This window comes from Geotrypetes seraphini, chromosome 2 (assembly GCF_902459505.1).
Source record: "Geotrypetes seraphini chromosome 2, aGeoSer1.1, whole genome shotgun sequence".
NCBI lineage: Eukaryota > Metazoa > Chordata > Amphibia > Gymnophiona > Dermophiidae > Geotrypetes > Geotrypetes seraphini.
The window spans coordinates 53,872,208-53,893,064 of record NC_047085.1 but is presented as its reverse complement, the minus strand read 5'-3'; the positions used below and the strand labels follow the sequence as shown (position 1 = coordinate 53,893,064).

The window sequence follows — 20,857 nt, the reverse complement described above, 5'->3', positions numbered from 1 at the left end:
TCAAGCAATCAAATTGCACAAATGAGAATATTTAATAGCCTAGAAGGCAATTCCCACTGCCATGATGCTTAAGGATAACTTGAACAAGATAACAAAACTGATTCAGCAATTTAAGTGGTACTAACATACTGTAGTTGTAAATCCAGAAAACATTTTATAAGATAACCTTTTACTTGAATGTTAAGTATACAGTATACCAAATTGCTATACAAAAAAAGGAGGAATTGGAGTATAAGCCATTGGTCTGACCCAGTATGCTATTCTTATGTTCTATAAATGTCCCAAAAACTGCAGTTAAACACAAGTTGGGTGCTATGCCAATTATTTCCCTCACTCTCAATATCAGTTCATCTAACTGCAGTTTTGGGGAGATTTAAGTATACATTATACTGAAGTTAGGCTGTATTTTAACTTACATAATTGAAAGTAATATTGATAAGTGTATTTTCCCAACATATAAATATTAAATTTCAAGTGAAACAGGTTACTGAGAACAAATTAATAGTAAAAAAAAAATCTCTTCTGCCACTTTGGAATGCACTAGATATTTTGCATTTGGGCTGCAAAAACCAGAGGGAACAGTACAGTTTAGGGGAAGAAGAACATGTACACGACAGAAGAGCATGACTTAGGTATGATTATATGTTATTTTGAGATCAATGTCTGTCTCCATACGCCTTATGACAAAGACCACTGACCATTTTAGTAGCTTTCCTCTGGACTGACCCATCCTGTTTATATCTTTTCGAAGCTGCGGTCTCCAATAAATGTGAAAGGGGACAGACTAAGAAGTAACCTCAGAAAATGATTTTTTCACTGAAAGGGTGGTAAATGCATATAATGGCCTCCTGGTGGAGGTGGTGGAGACGTAAGGTGTATCTGAATTCAAGACATCTTGGGACAAGTATCATATCTCTAAGAGAGAAGGAGGGATGGTAGATAGCATGGATAGACAGAATAGATAGGACATATGGTCATTCTCTGCCTTAATTTTTCTATGGGGCATTTTGTGAGTATGTTTTGGGTGGAACAAGGGAGGTCCACAAGTAGGACATCCAACAAAAATTTTCAAATGGGAAGAAACACCCATAAAAAAGGACAATTTTTATCTAGACCTGTTTCAGTAATATCCAAGTTACAAAAAGTTGCTCTAATTGAGCAGCTGACCACTGAAAAGGATTAATGCATGAAACCTCCTTAATATCCTAATAATTTCTGTTTTCCTCCCTCTCTTCTGAAAGTGAAACTGGAAAGGAAAGCCAGGCTCTTTGTTCCATGGTTCACTAACCCATCCCCAACACCACTTAAGCCACCTCTGTGCAGCTCTACTAGGCTTTCCCTATGCCAGGCTGCCAGGTGCTGATGCTCTGGAGGCAGATATGTAAAGTTGTTATTACGATTTTTATGGGGGGGGGTCAGTGATCACTGGGGCAGTGTGTGTGCGTCTGTACTTTCTATCTGCAGTGCTTATCTGGTCACTTTGGATACCTTCTTGTGACTTAGACCTGGATTTAGATGGCCTAAGTCACAACGTCCAAGTTCCGTCTAGGCAGTGTTGTAAAACTTTTGGTTATACATACAGCACAACTAAGTCTAGGACGGCCCATGACCCACCCAAATCCCGCCCTCACCACTCCTCCTAAAATGCCCCTTTTAGCTCTGGTCATTCAGCAGCACTGTGAAGGCCTAAGTCGTTTTTAAATACTGAACATCTAAAACCCGGTTCGATTATCGGCACTTGGACGACTTTTGTTACTGATAGTCCAAGTGCCAATTTAGGCCGATTTTTGGATGTTTTGATTATGAGCCCCTTAGGCGCTAATTTATGCATAGATAAACCATCACTAGATCACCTAGGTTTGGAAGAGAAGGAGGCACCCTTTTTAGCCAGTTTTATAGACACACATGCGTCTTTATACTCACACAAATTCAGCAGAAGCTGTGCCTATATTGAAGCTTACTTTATGTACTTTATTTTACCTGATAGCACACCTCATTAAAAGAGGCACAAAGTGCTTTACAATAATAAATTCAAATATAAAATTGACAGTTAAAATGACCTCTACTTCACTCCCTTTATCAATTAAACATTCCTCTCCCAATTTTTACTAAACCGCGATAGGGGTTTTCACCGCGGCCTCGAGCACTACATATTCCAACGCTGCTCCAACGCTCATAGGAATTCTATGAACGTCAGAGCAGCATCAGAGCATTTAACTCTCTGGGCTGTGGTAAAAACCCCTATTACAACTTAGTAAAAAGGGAAGTTGATGTTCCTTTGCTAAAAAAAGAAGCCTTCTCGTAAAACTATTCACACTCTTGCCTTGAACATGCCTAGCCTACTCTGAAACCACATGTAAGTATACATCTAACTTGAAACATGAGCACTTTTAAGAGTGATATAATTCTATACAAGCTATTATTCCCTGAATTCTATACGTGATGCTAAAGTTTGTATGTGCAAATTTGGGCATGTGTCCAACTCGGGCGTGCAATTTAAATGAATAATGAGCCAATTAGCACTGATAATTATCAGTATTAAAATGTATGCATATAAATTTACATGCCTGGATCATAAGAACATAAGCAATGCCTCCACTGGGTCAGACCTGAGGTCCATCGTGCCCAGCAGTCCGCTCACGCGGCGGCCCAACAGGTCCAGGACCTGTGCAGTAATCCTCTATCTATACCCCTCTGTCCCCTTTTCCAGCAGGAAATTGTCCAATCCTTTCCTTGAACCCCAGTACCGTACTCTGCCCTATTACGCCCTCTCGTTGGGTAAAGAAGAACTTCCTAGCATTCGTTTTGAATCTGTCCCCTTTCAACTTTTCCGAATGCCCTCTTGTTCTTTTATTATTTGAAAGTTTGAAGAATCTGTCCCTCTCTACTCTCTCTATGCCCTTCATGATCTTGTAAGTCTCTATCATATCCCCTCTAAGTCTCCTCTTCTCCAGGGAGTCCCAGTTTCTCCAATCTCTCAGCATATGAAAGGTTTTCCATCCCTTTTATCAGACGTGTCGCTCTCTTCTGAACCCTCTCAAGTAACGCCATATCCTTCTTAAGGTACGGCGACCAATATTGGAAACAGTACTCCAGATGCGGACGCACCATCGCCCGATACAACTATAAATTTTATCTGTGACCTCAAAAGAGGGCATAGCTAAGGAAAGATCATGAAAGGATTGGGGGTATTCCTGTAATTTACATGTGCCTGTTTTAGAATAAGGGGGGGATCCATGCCTAATTTAGGTGCAAGGATTTATACCAGAGTTTAGTTGATGTAAATGTTTTCGCCTAAAGTTAGGCGCAATTCCTGGCAACAAATGCTGTTCTATAAATGACACCCAACTTTGAATGCCGTTTATAGAATATTGCTTAGCACGTTTTTTAAATCAGCGCTGACTTTTTGGTTCCATTTATAGAATTCAGTCCTATATGTGCATAAACAGCATTTTATGGGCAAAGACACATTATAAAAATACCACACGCTCAAAAGTGGAACGGGCAGTAAAATTAGGTGCCTTCTTACATGTGACTTTAGAGTCAACGTGCTCAGGGGAGGAGTTTGGGTACAGTAAAGGCAGAGTCAAGATCTACAAACATTTTATTTATTTTTTTTTTTTTAAACCCACATAGGCCCGGATTATCTAAACAGTGCTGTTGTCTGCGGCCGCAGATCAAGTGTCAGTCATGTGAAAGGTGCTGTTTAGAGAAACGCACCTTAGGCAAAGGTAGATGCTAGAAATGTTGGTCAGGGTTTTCTTTTTCTTTTAATTCTTTATTGATTTTTAATCAAAAACAGTGTCATATAAATGAAAGAACAAAAGATATTCCACATATTACACTATTATCTATACAGGTAACATAAATATCATTCAATAATTTCATTTTCCTGCATATAATAATATCATAATATATCCTAATACACAATACAGTGGTCAGGGTTTTTAACATGAAGCGGATTAATTAAGAAGCTCTATGGCTCCTAACGCCACTTCCGGTGTTAGCCATGCCTCCAGTGGCATTAGGCACTGTAAATTGCCTATGTAGGTACAATTTCAGTGTTGTTGTTTTTTTCTGGCACCAATAGGCACCTTGGAAATAACTTTAAAACATATGTTAAATGGTGTTTTTCACTTAACTTATGCATCGGTAAAATGCCTACCAGCAGCTAAGTTAAGGGGTCCTTTTATCAAGCTGCGGTAGGGGTTTAATGTGCGTAATACCGCGCGTTAAACTGCCTGCCGTGCTAGCCACTAATGCTTGCATTGAGCAGGCATTAGTTTTTTAGCAGGCTGCGGGGGTTAGTGCGTGATAAAATGTCCGACGCGCTAACCCCGCTAGCGCAGCTTGATAAAAGGATCCCTAAGATGCAATTTATAGAATATGAGACATATTGTCCTTTTTAAAATTTGATATCATTTTTTAATACACTATCATTTCTGATTGGACTAAAGATCATAACGTTACTCTAATCTGTACTAATGACTAGTCAAATGTTTGTGTATATGAGAGCGTGGTGTAGGCTGAGTTTTCCTTAGTTTATTTCCAAACACATCACATGTGGAGTTTAGTTCTCCACAAATCCTGGCACTTCTCGGAAAATATGTAAATAATTTAAACAAAGACAGATTTATATTACAAAAGATAAGGGTTTTTTTTTGCCATAGAATGTAGATTACCTTTGCCATGGGTCACTTCTATTGTCCAGGTGCAATTCAAGGAATTTGGATAAAACTCTGGGTAACCAGGAGATAAAATTGTTCCACTGGGTCCTCTGATATCCCCACCACATAATGCTACAAAAAGGAATGTTGATAATTGTTAGACAGATTTATTAAACTTTTTTTTTTCATTCCAAATATTGTTTCAGATTTAACAGTTGAAGAATCCCAGAACAAAACTAGACTTAGGGCTCCTTTTACGAAGCTGTGCTAGGGTTTTTAGGGCACACACATTTTTAGCATGCGCTAACCCCCGCGCTAGCCAAAAACCTACCGCCTGCTAAAGAGGAGGCAGTAGTGGCTAGCGTGGCCAGAAAATTAGCACGTGCTATTACGCACGTTAAACCGCTAACACGCTTTCGTAAAAGGAGCCCTTAAAGTTTGAAAGATCTGACTGATGATTTGTATAAAAAATCAAACATTTTAATGAATTTGTATGTAACAGTAATAGAGAGAATGTCGTCCAAAATATCTGGAATGCCACTTGCTCAATAACAGCCTTAGTTGGCAGAAGTGAACTAATGATGATATTCATAATTCCAGTGAAGTATATAACAGATGTTAGGGTGTTTGAGGTTCATATCCCACTTATATGTGATATCAGTGTGATTGGTTTCACTTTACTTGACTCAGTTTTTGCTACTGTAATAGAGAGCACATCTGTCACATTTTTGTATAACCTTTGATCAATTAACCATTATTGTCCATTTGAAAAACAGTGAATAAAAAATGAGGAATTTTTGGACAAGAAAATATCTTGAGACATGCATCCCTATAAATGAAATTTCATGAATAAGCATGGTATTCAGGGACCTTTTACCTCAGGGGTGTCAAAGTCCCTCCTCGAGGGCCGCAATCCAGTCGGGTTTTCATAATTCCCCCAATGTATATGCATGAGATCTATTTGCATGCACTGCTTTCATTGTATGCTAATAGATCTCATGCATATTCATTGGGGAAGTCCTGAAACCCCGACTGGATTGGGGCCCTCAAGGAAGGACGTTGAGTCCCCTGATCTTAAACAACCATAATACAGCACTGAAAAAAGGTTGGGGGTGCCGTAGTGGGGGAGGGTGTTTATAAATTTAGCTGAACTACTGCTGCGTGAGATATATATGAGTAATTGGAGGCTCTAAAGCAGGAGTATCAGATGTCGGTCCTCGAGGGCCACAATCCAGTCGGGTTTTCAGGATTTCACCAAAGAATATGCATATCTATTTGCATGCACTGCTTTCATTGTATGCTAATAGATCTCATGCATATTCGTTGGGGAAATCCTGAAAACCCGACTGGATTGCTGCCCTCAAGGAGGGACTTTGACACCCCTGTTTTACGTGAAATGCCAATTGACATCTTAAACTCTGGGGTCCTTTAACAAAGCTGCAGTAAATACTAATGTGTGCTTGCCACAGCAAAAAAGGGCTTACTGCAAGGTGTGCTCAGACAACTTTCAGTAATGTATGCAGGTGCACATGCTACCCAAGTGCTAAAAATAAAATGTATAATTTAGCATCAGGGACATGTCTGGGGTGCAGAGACTGGCATGTCCTGTGCTAATTGGTTAGCATAGCTACATTGCTGCACACTAACTGATTAGCATGTACTTAGTGAGATAGTCTTTACTGCCTCCATAATGGGTAGCCATTAATAGTGGAAACAATTATAAAAAATAAAATTGTGGAACACATTGACAAACATAATTTAATGGGACAGAGACAGCATGAGTTAAGTCAAGGGAGGCCTTGCCTCACCAATTTGCTTGACTTCTTTGAAGGTGTGAATAAACATGTGGATAAAGGTGAGCCAGTTGGTGTAGTGTATCTAGATTTTCAGAAAGCTTTTGACAAAGTTCTTTTGAGATTCATAAGAAATTTAGACTTATGGGATAGAAGGCATTGTTTAGTTGTGGATTAGGAGTTGGTTATCAGATAGAAAACAGAGAGTAGGGTTAAATGACCATTTTTCTCAAAGGAGGAGAGTAAATAGTAGAGTGCCACATGGATCTGTACTGGGACTAGCGCTATTTAACTTATTTATAAATGATCTGGAATTTGGAATGACAGATAAGGTGATTAAATTTGCAGATGACACTAAACTGTTCAAAGTTGTTGTTGCAGGAAGACCTTAGGAAATTGGAAGACTGGGCATCCAAATGGCAGATTAAATTTAATGTGGACAAACGCATAGTGATGCGCATTGGGTGAGCAGGTGATGGTGGGGTGATGTGGGCAGGGGAAGGTGGGAGGGAGAAGAAATGAGGCATTATTGGGGAGTGGAAAGGGGTGCAAGGGATTATTTTCTATAAATGATTGCAGCTCTATCTCTTTTGGTGCTTCTAACAGCCTCCCTCCTGGCCAGTAGTGCAGTGCAGTGCTCATCTCTAAGCCCTAACTCCTCTCATGCTACTAGACCATCTTCATATTCATCCAGCAGGCAAAATGAGACCTACTCAAGGCTACAACCACTGCTTACCCCACGCTGTATGACCAACCCATCTTATTGTACAACGCCTCGAACCTACTTCTTATTGTAAACCCGCCCCTACAATGTAACCTTACTCTGTACAAATATTAATGTACTCAAAGACTTCATTGTTTTTTTCGCTGAATGTCCAGCTCTTCTTTATTGTAAACCGCCTCAAACTACTTTGGCTTTGGCGGTATATAAACAATAAATTATTATTATTATTATTATTTGAAGGATTTGAACCACAGATAAGCATAAGGCCACTCTATCTGCACCCCCCCCGCCTCAAAGTAACCAACCTTCATCCCATCTAATCCCTTAAACAATGTCCTTCATGCAGTTAGGATGGGTCAGGTCCCATAGTTATATCAGTCTTTTGATTAAATTTTAAGAAAACTCTTGGAGAAATGAATATAAAAAGGCAATAAATAACAAGAGCATTTTCAGTGTACATGCATTTTGTTGAACTATTAAATAAATAAGCATGACAAAAAATGCTGAAGTAAGCCAAAACGATGAAACAATCACAGAATATCTTTCAACTGCACTTGATGTTGCATCTTCTGTCATGCATACATGTCAACAAATACTGTCTAACAGCATGGTATCCAATTAAATTTAGACAGTAGAAAATAAAATAGCAATGTGTAATATAAAATATAATTATGATACTGGAACACTTTGGGCTCCTTTTACTAAGCTGCGCTAGCGGTTTTAGCATGTGCTAGACACTAACGCCTCTATTAAGCTGGCATTAGTTTTTCCGCATAGCGCAGTGGTTAGCATGTGCTATTCTGCAGCGTGCGCTTAAAACGTTACCGCAGCTTAGTAAAAGGAGCCCTATGTGATTTTGTAATTAATACTATCTGCTATAAAAACATGATTGATGTGCTTTGAACAATATCAATGACAAATAATTAATGGTTTGCAAAACGTAGCAATAAATGTCTTTATGTCCAGGACGTAGAAACTACAGTAAGGTACAAGGAAGGAAGGTAAAATGGAGACCATTGAATCTAGAACAGTAGTTATTAAATCTGTCCTGGGGGACTCCCGGTCAGGTTTTCAAGATATCCCTAATGAATATGCATAAGGCAGATTTGCATATAACGGTGACAGGCATACAAATCTGCCTCATTCATTAATGATATCTTGAAAACACGACTGGCTGGGGGGGGGGTCCCCCAGGACCGGTTTAACAACCACTGATCTAGAATTCACTAGAAATGTGTGTTCATTACACATTGGGTTCATCTGCATGATTTAAATAATTTAAATAAATTTAATTTATACTAACCTGTGAATTAACACACATCATGAGTGTCCACTAAAAATTTCTAATGCACATTTTAAAAATACTAATACAAATGTGTGAAATGAACTGGAAAGAAAAGACCAAAAAGGAGACTAAAATCACAGAGGATGAAAAGTTTTGTCCTCTTCATATCCCCAGTGCTCATGCTGGCCGGCACAATGAATGCTCTGCGTTGCTCCGATGGTCATAGAGTTCCTATGAGCATCGGAGCAGCACAAAGCATTCAGCGCACCAGCCAGTACTAAAAACCTCTTCTGTGTTTTTGTAAAAGGGGCAGGCTTTTACATAATAACACAGTAGCATATTAACATAGTAAGTGACAGCAGATAAAAGACATGAACAGTCCATCCAGTCTGCCCAACAGTCATACCCATCAAAAAGTCATGATTAAATTAACTTGTCTCTTCTTTGATATGCTTGGAAAACAGACTGCAAAGTCCACCAGGCATTGTCCTAAGCTCCAAATGCTCTTTCCGGCCTCTCCAACCATCTCTCCTGCAGAATATCTTCCACAAGACTGGCCATCAACATCTCCATGTTCCAAGTTAGTGGAATTCCCATTGATGCTCTCCCTTCCCCAGCCCATCCCACACCAAATCACCACACATGGGACTCAGACCTTGCAAGTCTGTCCAGCAATGACCCTAGTTCCTTAATTTACATCCTTCTTTAATTTATAGCTTTCATTTTCTAATTAGAGATCATGTTTATCCCACACTTTTTTGAATTCCATCACCGTTTTCCTCTCCACCACTTCCTTCGGGAGGGCATTCCAGGCATCTATCACCCTCTCTGTGAAAAATAATTTCGTAACATTGCTCCTGAGTCTTCCTCCCTGCAACCTCAAATTATGCCCTCTAGTTTTCCTATTTCTCTTCTCTGGAAAAGATTTGATTCTATATTAATATGTTTCAAGTATTTAAATGTCTCTATCATATCTCCCCTGTCCCTCCTCTCCTCCAGAGTATACATATTTAGGTCTTCCAGTCTCTTCTCATACTTATTTTGGTTCAAACCCTTTACTATTTTCGTCACCTTGCTCTGGATCACTTCAAGTCACCAGATATGGTGGCCTCACCAATGACCTATTCAGGGGCAGCAACACCTCCCTTCTTCTACTGGTTATTCCTCTTTCTATACAGCCTAGCATCCTTCTGGCTACAGCCACCACCTTATCACACTCTTTAGATGTCTTTAGATCCTCAGGCACAATCACCCCAAGGTTTTACAAAGGCAGGCTTTTACAAAGGCACACTACCAAGCAGCCCATAGGAAAAGAATGTGTGGTTTGGCACTTAGCATGCGCTGCTTAGCATGTGTGTAAAACTTGACTGACTATATCGCATGATAGCTGCCAATTATATGTGCTGACTGGTCAAGTTTAGTAGGCAAATTGGGCCAAACAAATAGCTATCTTTTGGCTGCTAGAACTTAACCAGCCAGCGCTTAAAATTGACTTAGCTGGCTGAGATTGAGATAACCAAAAATAGACTAGATATTCAATACCAGTCACCAGACACAGCCCGGCATTGAATATTCAGGCTCCCTTCTGAGGTCTCAATATTGGCCTCAGTGTTTCTAAATGGGCAGGTGCCACCTCTGTCTTTGCTCCTTTCCTAAACCAGCCCTTTAAACATTTTCCAAAATTATACTGTACATTAAAAAGCAACTTATATGCATAACTTGCGTTGAAAATGAGGTCTGGTCTTATGTTTTCACATTGTAGTTACTTGTTCCATGTGGTCATCAGTTGACATTCTTCAAATGGGTTTACCTATTTTTTCTTGTTTTATTTGATAGGTATAAGGTCATGTTTTTAAGAAATGAAACTCTTCTCTTTTCTGAGAGACGATAATGTGCTGGGCTCTATTTTGTCCAGAGATCTTTGCTAAAATATGGTGGTTTGAATGAATAATTATTTCATGGAAAAGAAGACATGCCCTGAAAAAAATGATCCTCCTATGTGGGCCTCCCTCTATCTCTGTATAAATTAAGAATGACTTACTCATTAACTGTAAGTGTTCGTTACAGCAGCAAAAATAAAACAAATTAGTTTAAGGGTTCATAAGGTTATTTGCAAACTGAGAACGCAATAGAACAAAATAATTATTAGTGATATAAAATCCCATGATAAATCCAAGGGGGAAATCATTTGCTGAATGAAAAAAAAAAAAAGCAAAATGTAGAAAGTTCAAATGAAGTAGAACAGGTCAGCCTAAGTTAAAAAAAAAAATAGTAAAGCAACTCCAAAATATCAGCCTTGGCAAACAATTTCCTGTGTTATAATCAAGTACGAAACACACTGCTGGGAATAGTACTAGCATTAAAAATGTATTATTTTCTTATTAATCCAATGATCACTTTGCAAAAATGGAGAAAAATGCCACATGCCAGGTGCATCACCATTAACCCGTAACAAATACTTTTTGCCCTCATGCTCTTGAAATGCAATCACTCTCAAACTGACAAGTGACTTTTAATAAATCCAGCCCTAATTAACCCCTTCTCCCCTTTTTACAATACCACAGAAGCGGTTTTTAGCACAGGCCGGCATGCTGGATGCTCTGCGCTGCTCCCAAAATTCATAGAGTTCCTTTGAGCATCAGGAGCAGCACAGAGCATTCAATGCACTGGCCTGTGCTATAAACCGTTTCTGCAGTTTTGTAAAACGGGGGGGAGGGGGGGGAAATAGCTAAACTTATTTCCATGACTGATCTACTTATTGTTTGCAGTTTTTTCAAGAGTTTTTTGCCTAAGACTTTATTCCGTGGTATGCCTGGTCCACTTATTTAACAAAACAGTTTATAGTGAGGTTCCGTATTTTTTGCTCCGTAAGACACACTTTTTCCCCCAAAAGTGGGTGGAAATAAGGGTGTGTTATATGGAGCGAATACCCAACCCCAACCCGTTACCTTATTTAGTTCCTCCGGCGGTCCTTCCCTTCCCTCCAGCTGACTCCTGAACTAGCTGCTGTTAGTAGAACGGCTTGCCAGGATGGTAGTGTACTGGGCGTGGTGCAGTTGGTTTTGGTGTATATGTGCCAAGTCGGTGGGGGGGAGTAGAGGTGGAGTTGAGAAGCAACAGTGGGGGGTTGCTGTCGTTCCACTGTTGGTGTGCATGTGGGCCTGTGTGGAGGCCAGAGTGGCGCTGCACGGTCTCTTTGGCTGTGCAGCTGCCAGGGCAGGAAGAATCGTGCTGTGCAGATGGGAGCGATGCAGAACCACTGCTGGCGGCTGTTCGATGATTTTCCGCGCTCCCATGTTGGCCCAGCTTGCTTGGGATAATAGCATGGATTCCTTGCTGCTACTGGGCTGAACCGGAGGGTCAGTGTGGCCTTTCCAGCTCCCTTGCTGTCATGTGGAGCTGCTCTGTGGGCTGTTTAGTCGACAAGGCTTTCAGGTATATTTTCTGTGTTGTGGGGCGGGGGAGGGGGGTGGAATTGAGAGGTGCAAAAAGGCAGTGTAGATCTCTATGGTTTTTATGACCTGGTAGCACAATGGTCCAGTAGGGTAAAGCAGCGGTTAGCGTTGAGATCTTGACTGCTCAACCGTGGGCCTGGTATGATGTACAGAAGGTCTAGGCTGGGGTATTGTGCAGTGAGAAGGAGTGTGAACTGGTTTGGGGTACAATTGTTCTTCAATTGGAGGGTGACAGTGGTGAGTGTTTGTTGATGGGCTGGGGATGTAAAAGGGGTATAATATGGGTTCATTCTAGATTAAACTACCATAAAGGGGGGAGGGGGTCTGTAATCTTGGTGGTTGACTGCCTGTTTGCCTCGGGGTGGAGGACCCTGCCTGCCATTAGGCTTGCCTGCCTGCCACTAGGCCTGCCTGCCCTGTGCCCTGACCCAGCCTACCACTAGACCACCTGAAGGGGGACAGGGTACAGAGCCTGGCAGGGAGGGGGTACAGGGTACAGAGCCTGGCAAGGAGTGTGTGGTTGGGTGCAGAGCCTGGCAGGGAGAATTTGGTTCAGAATGTTGTTTTTCTTGTTTTCTTCCTCTAAATCTAGGATGCGTCTTATGGAGCGAAAAATACAATATTTTCTTAAATGTTGTACCCCTCATCATTTGTTAGACTATGAAACCTGAAAACATTTAGGATCCTGTTTACTAAAGTATGGCAAATTTTTGTTCTTATCACACATTAGCTGCAACCCTCATTAAGTAATAAATGTAAAGCCTGTTCAGTTCAAGTTGGGGGCATGACAAGCATCTGCCCTTTATTTCTTATACAACGGAGATATTGCAGGACATTTCTATAAAGAAATACCTATTTTAGATGTCTATTTAGAACCTATTCTGTAAAGAAAAGTACTGCCTTCTAGGTGCCACCTGCAGCCATATTGGCTATTGGGATGGTAGACAGGTAGTTATAGTAGATTTTGGAGGAGTTTTGGAGGACTCATCATACATTATAAGGAGGTTATAGTGAAATATGTATCTGATACCCTTTATGTGAAGTTCACAGCAGTGCCATTTAAGGTGCCTCACTTCTCTGCTGGCATGTCTGCATGGTCAGTGTAGTATAAATGGTGGCCCTCCCTCTTCCAAATGATCTGGATTTGGAAATTTTGAACTTGGACTTTTTCAGGTTGAAAATGGTGAACAAAATTAGGTGTCCTAAGGTTGGACATCCTGGTGGCCAAGATGTCTAAACAGGCAATTTTCGGGGAAAAAAATGTAGACGTCTAACAGTTTTGAAAATGGCCATTTCTCCACCCCCGACTTTGGACATCTTGCAGGAATCGTCAACTCCATGTAACACAATTTTTGATGCTATGCAGTAAGTTCAATTTCCTAATTTACTCATGCCTAAAAAGTATAGAAAATGACTGCTATTTCCAGGATAGTCAAATTTTGCAATTATTTATTTAAAATATGAAAACACTGAATTTTCATCTTTTCATTCTTATAAAGTCATAAAAAGCAACACATGAATCACAATTAACATGCATTTATATTGAAGTTATACAAAGATAATCACAGAAGATTTAGAAGTGAGTACTTTTTCAAAATTTGTGATATTATTGCAAGTCATTTTCACAAATCAGCCCCCAGATGTAGTCTCCGATCATGTTCTAATTATATTGTCCTTGGTAGTGGTGTTTGAAGTCCAGTAGATCCAGGACATGCCTGGGGGAAGTGCTCACCTTCTTCCTCTGAGCAAGCTCCCATGTTCTTCTTGAATGTCTCAAGATGAGCATCAAGGACATGGACTTTGAGAGACTTCCTACAGCCCATTTTATTGTAATTCTTCACCAAATTCTCAACCAATTCCACATAGTTTTTGGCCTTGTGATTGCCAGTAAGCCCCACGAACCACTCTGACAAAGCTGTCCCAAGCTGCTTTTGCCTTCCTAGTTAGCTTCTTGGGAAATTCCTTGCTCTCCTAGATCTTCTTTATCTGTAGTCTGACGAAAACACCAGTTTTGCTCAGAAAGATTAGAGAAGATGTCTTGAAAGTTCTTAAAGGCTGCTGACTCCTTATCTAGAGCTCTGAATATTGTTTTATTAGACGCAATTTGATGTGCAGTGGTGGCATGAGCACCTTCCAGGGGGGTCCATCAGTGGTTCCCATTTGACATTGTTTTTCCCCATAGAGAATTCAGTCTGCTGTGGCCAGTCCCACTTTTGGTAGTGTGCATTTGTGTCCCTGCTGTTCCAAAGGCAGAGATAGCAGGGAAACTTGGTAAAACCACCTTGAATGCCACCATTTTGAAGTCCTCAATGACCTACCAGCTGTACTTATTATATTTCAAGTCACCTAATAAGGTATTGATGCTGTTGTAATCCTCTTTGAGATGCAACAAATGAGCCAGTGGAAGATGCGGGTACAAGTACCAATTATGAAACAGCATGGCTTTTATGTTCATACATGAGCTGTTGATGAAGTGGCACCACTCTTTCAGGTTTCAGGCAATTCCAATTGCCTCAAACAGACTGATCACATTGTGGCAGAAGCAGAGCCCATCTTAATGAGTGAATTTGGAAAAAGCTTGGTGATGCTTCCTCTGATCTATGATTTGCACATTTTCATCCAACAAGTTCTACTGCCTGAGCCTAGATGTCAAAAGCTCATCATTGGATTTGGTATGGCCAAGATCTCTGATCAAGTTGTTGATGTCCTTTTGGATAGTATGAGTTTCTCTCATCAGCTGCACCACTGATATTGTAAGCTGGATCTACAACATTTCTGTCATTCTCTGACTTGCTGCTCTCTTCTGAAAACAGTTGATCTGTATCTGGGACAGTGGATATGGGGAGCTAAGGACAATGTGGCACTGGGACAATGAATAAAGAACTGTCCGGATATGTGATTACAGATGCATGCTTGCCAGTTCAATGTTTGGAAGGGTCAACCATGCAGATGTAGCAGTTACTTGAATAGTCAGTGGGTTCCTGCCAAATTCTTGGGATAGCAAACTCCATGGCTCTCTTTTCCCCTCTGTACCATCCTGCAGAAGAACAAAATGAAATTGAGATAATGGAAACAATAAATTTATTTTACCTATGACTAATATGTATGAGCTTCTCACAACATATTTCATATATGATATATTTTCAAATAACATTGAAAAATTTTAAATTTAAATATTTTTTAAAATTAAACATTCTAAGAAATTTTATAGCAGAAATTTTTGCCATCCTAGTGAGAAATAAAATTGTCTTACCTTCCAGAGTTTTTTTGGGCTATGCTCACATGTGAAGTGAGATGTACAAGGTTTGTCTTGATCCCCAACAGGCCTGCTGAAATATGCCTTGTAGGCATCGTACGTCTTTGCCAATGCTTCTATGGAGTACATTTTCCCTCTTGTCTTGATATTTGGCTGCATGCATAGCAAAATGCATCTGCCGAATGTTTGCAGCCTCTGAATGCTATTTAAAACATTGCAGAAATATTACCACTTAGGCAGTTAGAACTGAACTGAGATGGTGGGTTTAAGATCTACTATTATTTACATTGATGAAAGTTCTTGGTTACTCTAATGGGCTCTTTTACTAAGGCCTTTGGCCAAAATTAGCGCATCAGGTACCTACTACCAATTTTAGTTCACAGCAATTCAGAAATTACCATGGGTCAAAAAAGCGTGGCTCACAAACGTGTCTCCCAAGAGGCAGGTTTCTGCCCACATGTGCTGTAACAGCGCATCTGAAAAACCCTTACCACCTGCCTTTTTGTATGTGGTAAAGGCTCCTGCGCTAACCTGGTGCCATGCACCTTTACCAAAGTGCACAAGTGCACTGTGGGTGCACACCCCTTCCTGCACCCATCGCCATGGTAAGCCTAAACACCTGAATTGCCATGTGGTGAATCTTTTTTTTTTTTTTACCATAGCAACAAGTGCAGCACACCTGCATTATTGTTTGCCACTTGACAATATACTACTGTGCCTTAATAAAAGGACTCCTAATTTTACTCAGTTTGGAATCAATCTGGAATGTTCAGCAAAAAAAGCTAAATTTCAAAATATCAATGTCCTAGTTATAAAAGCAAAGTTTGAGGGTAATGATAGCCATTTTCTATACTTTTGTGGCATAGGCTATTAAGAAAGAACACTAATTACCTAGGAACAAAACAAATAAATAAATACAATTTTGTAACATACTCCCCTTTTATAAAAGCCTAGCACGGTTTTTAGCGCCAGCTGTGGCGATTAAAGCTCCAACACTCATAGGAATTCGATATGAGAGTCGGAGCTGTTACTGCCGCAGCCTATGCTAAAAACCGCGCTATGCTTTTGTAAAAGGGGGAGATAGTGATATTAAAAAAAGAAAGAAATCCATATTCAAACACAGAAGGAGCATAGCATCCTTAACTTTTAGATCTGAAAACACAGTTGATTTTTCTTTCATTTTTCTTTCAGAAGTCTTCTCTTTTTTTTTCCCTTCTCTTTTGAATGTCACTGCTTCTTTTGATAAATTACTTCTGCTGAGCTGCTGAGTCAGTTTACATTTCATTTTGTAAATGAGATTTACTGTGAAAGCAAATTGGCATTTAAATAAATGTTCTACCTAGTCAGATTGGAACTCATCTATTACACTAATTTATGATTGTGCTGGTCTTACTCATATCCCTAAATATCCTATGTGTGAGCCAATGATAAAATGACTCCAAGATACATAAGAACATAAGAGTTGCCATACTAGGACCAAACAAAGGCCCATCAAGCTCAGTATCCTGTTTCCAGCAATTGTCAACCCAGGTCACAACTACCTGGCAACAGTGGCGTACCAAGGGTGGGGTGGACAGCCTGCCATGGGTGCAGGGAGCTCAGAGGTGCTAGAGTATTCATGGGTCTAGGGCAGACATGGGCAACTCCAGTCCTCGAGGGCCGGAATCCAATCGGGTTTTCAGGATTTCTTCAATAAATATGCATGAGATCTATTTGCATGAACTGCTTTCAATGCATATTCATTGGGGAAATCCTGAAAACCCTATTGGATTCTTGCCCTAGAGGACCGGAGCTGCCCATGTCTGGTCTAGAGTCCACCTACGCGCAACCACCATCTCCAACGACATTTGCCCTCTCTGATGTCAACTTCCTGTTCCAGGGTAGGGTCCAGCAGAGCCAACAGCTGTGCGCAGGCAGCCCACAACCCTACAACCAATCCACACACCTTCCCAATGCCTGAAGGAGGGAATGCTCTGGCCAGTGGAGAGGGTGCTCCTCACTAGGTATGCCAATGCCAGACAAGATCCCAAGGAGTAAAACAGATTTTATGCTGTTTATCCTAGAAATAAGCAGTGGATTTCCCCAAATCATCTAAATAATGACTTATGGACTTTTGTTTTAGGAAAGTATCCAAATCTTTTTTAAACCCTGCTAAGCTAATTGCTTTCACTACATTCTGTGTCAACAAATTCTAGAGTTTAATTACATGCTACTTCAAATGATATAAACAATCTGGCCTATATTTGACCAGTGGCAGTCAAAAATTTTTAAATTGCTTACTGTTGCTGGCTAGATTAGCCCCAAATATTCAGTGCCAGGGCATGGCTGAGCACTGACACTGAAAATCAGGAGCTATAACTGGTGGGTTTGGCTGTTGGAGCTTATATGAGTCCCAGTCCTTATTCAACTGGGGCTCACATAAGACAGTTATATTGACCCCAGCTGAATATTGGCTAGGACCATAGAAATTTCCTCATTCCATCTCCCTGACTAGGTTTATAGGCACCCCACCAACCCTCTCATATCGTTCATAGCCTCCCTCACAACCTCATAACAGTTCAACACCCCCTCTGGTCTCCACCCCTCACCTTCCAGTCAGGTTAGATTCCCCCAGGATTATCTGGCCTCTCCCTGGTAGTTCAGTGGGATGATGGGGGCAGGAGGGAACCCCCTCCCCCTCCCTCTTTACAACTGCCCCTAGTGGCATCTTCCTGAAATGTCTGCCTTGCTCCTTTTGATAGCCTTTCAGTAGTACTGTAGTAGCATGGTGCTGCCACAAGAGGTCATGACAACCATTTTCAAGAAGCTGTTGCTAGGGACAGGAGCAAATGGAGGATCACTCCTGCCAACATTTTCCAAGGGACCACCAGGGAGGTCATGGAGACCTGGGGAACCTATCCTGATTGGAAGGCAGGGGTGAGTAATGGGAGGGAGTGTTGATCTATTGAGCAGTTATGAGGGGATCTTTTCTGACATTGGGGAAATTAGGGAGAGGGACTATGGACCTTTTCATGGAGGTGGGAGGGGCAAATGGAGGGAAATTTTATTTTTATGCAGATTTCAGCCAATATTTAGTGCCGGGACCCACATAATTAAGCAGATCAACATTGCTAGCACCTGCATAACTTCTGCCTAATCTGCAAAACCATCTCAAGGTCACCCTTTTCCTACCCACTTTTTTTGATGGGCGGTCTGTGATATTCAGCAGCATTGTCCAGTTAAGTGGTGTGGGACTTGGGTGTGATAGCATGTGATAACCTTTAGATGGCCAAATAGGTTGAAAAGTTTCAAGTTTCAAGTTTTTATTAATATTTGATAAATTGCTTATTTAATTTACTAAGCGATGTACAACTTCATAAAAACAGGGTTGTGGAGACAGACAAAATAACTTCAGACTTACAAAATAAGACTAACAAAATAAGACTTACAAAATAAGCAATTGTGGAGGATAGGGGGGAAAAGTTACAATTCCTTGTTAGAGCGGAAGAACAGGTAACGGCAAAAGCTAGAAGGGTGCAAAGGTATGGCCAGTAGGAAAAAGAAAATATTGATGCCACTGTGTAAAACACTGGTGAGATCTCATTTAGAATAGTGTGTGAAATTCTGGAGACTGTACCTTCAAAAAGATATAAACAGGATAGAGTTGGTTCAGAGGAAGGCTACTAAAATGGTCAGTGATCTTCCATCATAAGGCATATGGGGACAGACTTAAAGATCTCAATATGTGCTGTATACTGTATTTTGGAAGAAAGGCAGGATAGGGGAGATATGATAGAGACATTTAAGTACCTGCATGGCATATATGCGCATGAGGTAAGTCTTTCATTTGAAAGGAAGTTCTGGAATCAGAGGGCATGAGATGATGTTAAAAGGTGATAGACTCAGGAATAATCTAAGAAAATATTTTTTTACATATAGGGTGGTGGATGCATGAAATAGTCTCCCGATAGAGGTGGTGCGGACATAGACTGTGTCTGAATTAAAAAACATGGGTAAGGCACTAATGGATGCTGAAGATGGGCAGATTGGATGGACCATTTGACCTTCATGTTTCTATGTTTCTAAGTGCTGCTGAATATCATCACTTAGGAAGCATTAAGCAATTTAATTGGGCAAGAGAATATCCTGCCTTCTCAAATTGCTTTGAATGTTGGCTGGAATAAATATGTTTTATTTGAAAGTACTCATATAGTTCTATCTACTATGGAGTGCAGAAGCCAGTGATCCTACTAATTTCTAACAGATGATATTATTATGCCATTATAGAATGTCCCTTGATTGAGATTCGATGTTCAAGATGTTTAGATAAATCTATGTTGGTGGAAAAACTGATTCTACTGTAATGTTCATATTATTTTAAAAATGTGGAGGGTGTATAGGGAACTGTTATGTTTCTAGCACTGATCCTCTTAATTGTAACAAATGATTTTTATATGCCATCAAATATTTTCCTTAATTGGGAGGGTTTTTTTACTAAAGAGGTGATGGTAGAAGGAGACCTTGAACTGGAACAAAAACTGAATGTTATAAATTCAATCACAAATGCAATTTCCTACATTGGTTTTCAAAGCCACTGCATCTCACAAGACTTTGAGTTGGCTTACTATATTGAGGAAACGGTGCACAAGATTTCTTCTAAAACATAAGGACGGACTCAGATGACTACCTGACGAGTAGGATCCAAAAGAGGCAGGAATTAAGGAAAGAAGAGCTTGCAGCCTATTCCAGTGATCTGCCTCCAAAGAAGGTTAATTATAGAGAAGACCTGACAGTGACTGGATTCCCCATCTACAGAAGTGAATTGCAGAAATTAAAAAAGTTTTTATCAACCAAAGGGTGGAGAAGTGGGGAAAATTTGTTGCTAATCAATTAATTAGAACATAAGAACATAAGAATTGCCTCTGTCGGGTCAGACCGGAGGTCCATCGTGCACGGCAGTCCGCTCACGCGGCGGCCCCTTAGATCCAGGACCTGATAGTGCTCCTACCCTAAAACTCTCATACGCTTTTCGCTTCTGTCCTGTAGAGTAACCTTCTATCTATACCCTGCAATCCTCTTTGCTTCCAGGAAGTCATCCAGTCCCTTTTTGAAACCCAGTATTGCACTCTGTCCTATTACCTCATTTGGAAGCATGTTCCAGGTGTCCACCACCCTCTGAGTGAAGAAAAACTTCCTTGCATTCGTTTTGAATCTGTCCCCTCTCAGTTTTTCTGAATGACCTCTTGTTTTTGTTGTCCCCCGCTAGTCTGAAGAATCTGTCCCTCTCCACCTTCTCTATGCCTTTCATGATTTTATACGTCTGTATCATGTCTCCTCTCAGTCTCCGCTTTTCCAGGGTAAAGAGCCCCAGTTTGTCTAACCTTTCGGCATATGAAAGGTTCTCCATTCCTTTTATCATCTAGTTGCTCTCCTCTGGACCCTCTTAAGTATCGCCATGTCTTTCTTAAGGTACGGTGATCAGTATTGGACACAGTATTCCAGATGTGGTCGCACCATTGCTCGATACAATGGCAGGATAACCTCCTTCGTTCTGGTAGTGATACCTTTTTTGATAATGCCCAGCATTATGTTCGCTTTCTTTGAGGCCGCTGCACATTGCGCCGCTGGCTTCATTGTTGTATCCACCAATACCCCAGGTCTTTTTCTAGGGTGCCTTTCCCCATCACCCTTCCTCCCA

The 20,857-nt window shown here is 40.7% G+C and overlaps 1 protein-coding gene across 1 annotated transcript in view; it reads right to left on the bottom strand.

Annotated features, from left to right (window-relative positions):
• CSMD3 (CUB and Sushi multiple domains 3) overlaps nt 1-20,857 on the bottom strand; it is a 1,852,015-nt gene that overhangs the window by 769,268 nt on the left and 1,061,890 nt on the right. The window contains exon 20 of the mRNA XM_033933128.1: nt 4,683-4,799. Within this exon, the coding sequence (XP_033789019.1) occupies nt 4,683-4,799 (117 nt within the window). The remainder of the gene's footprint in view (nt 1-4,682; nt 4,800-20,857) is intronic.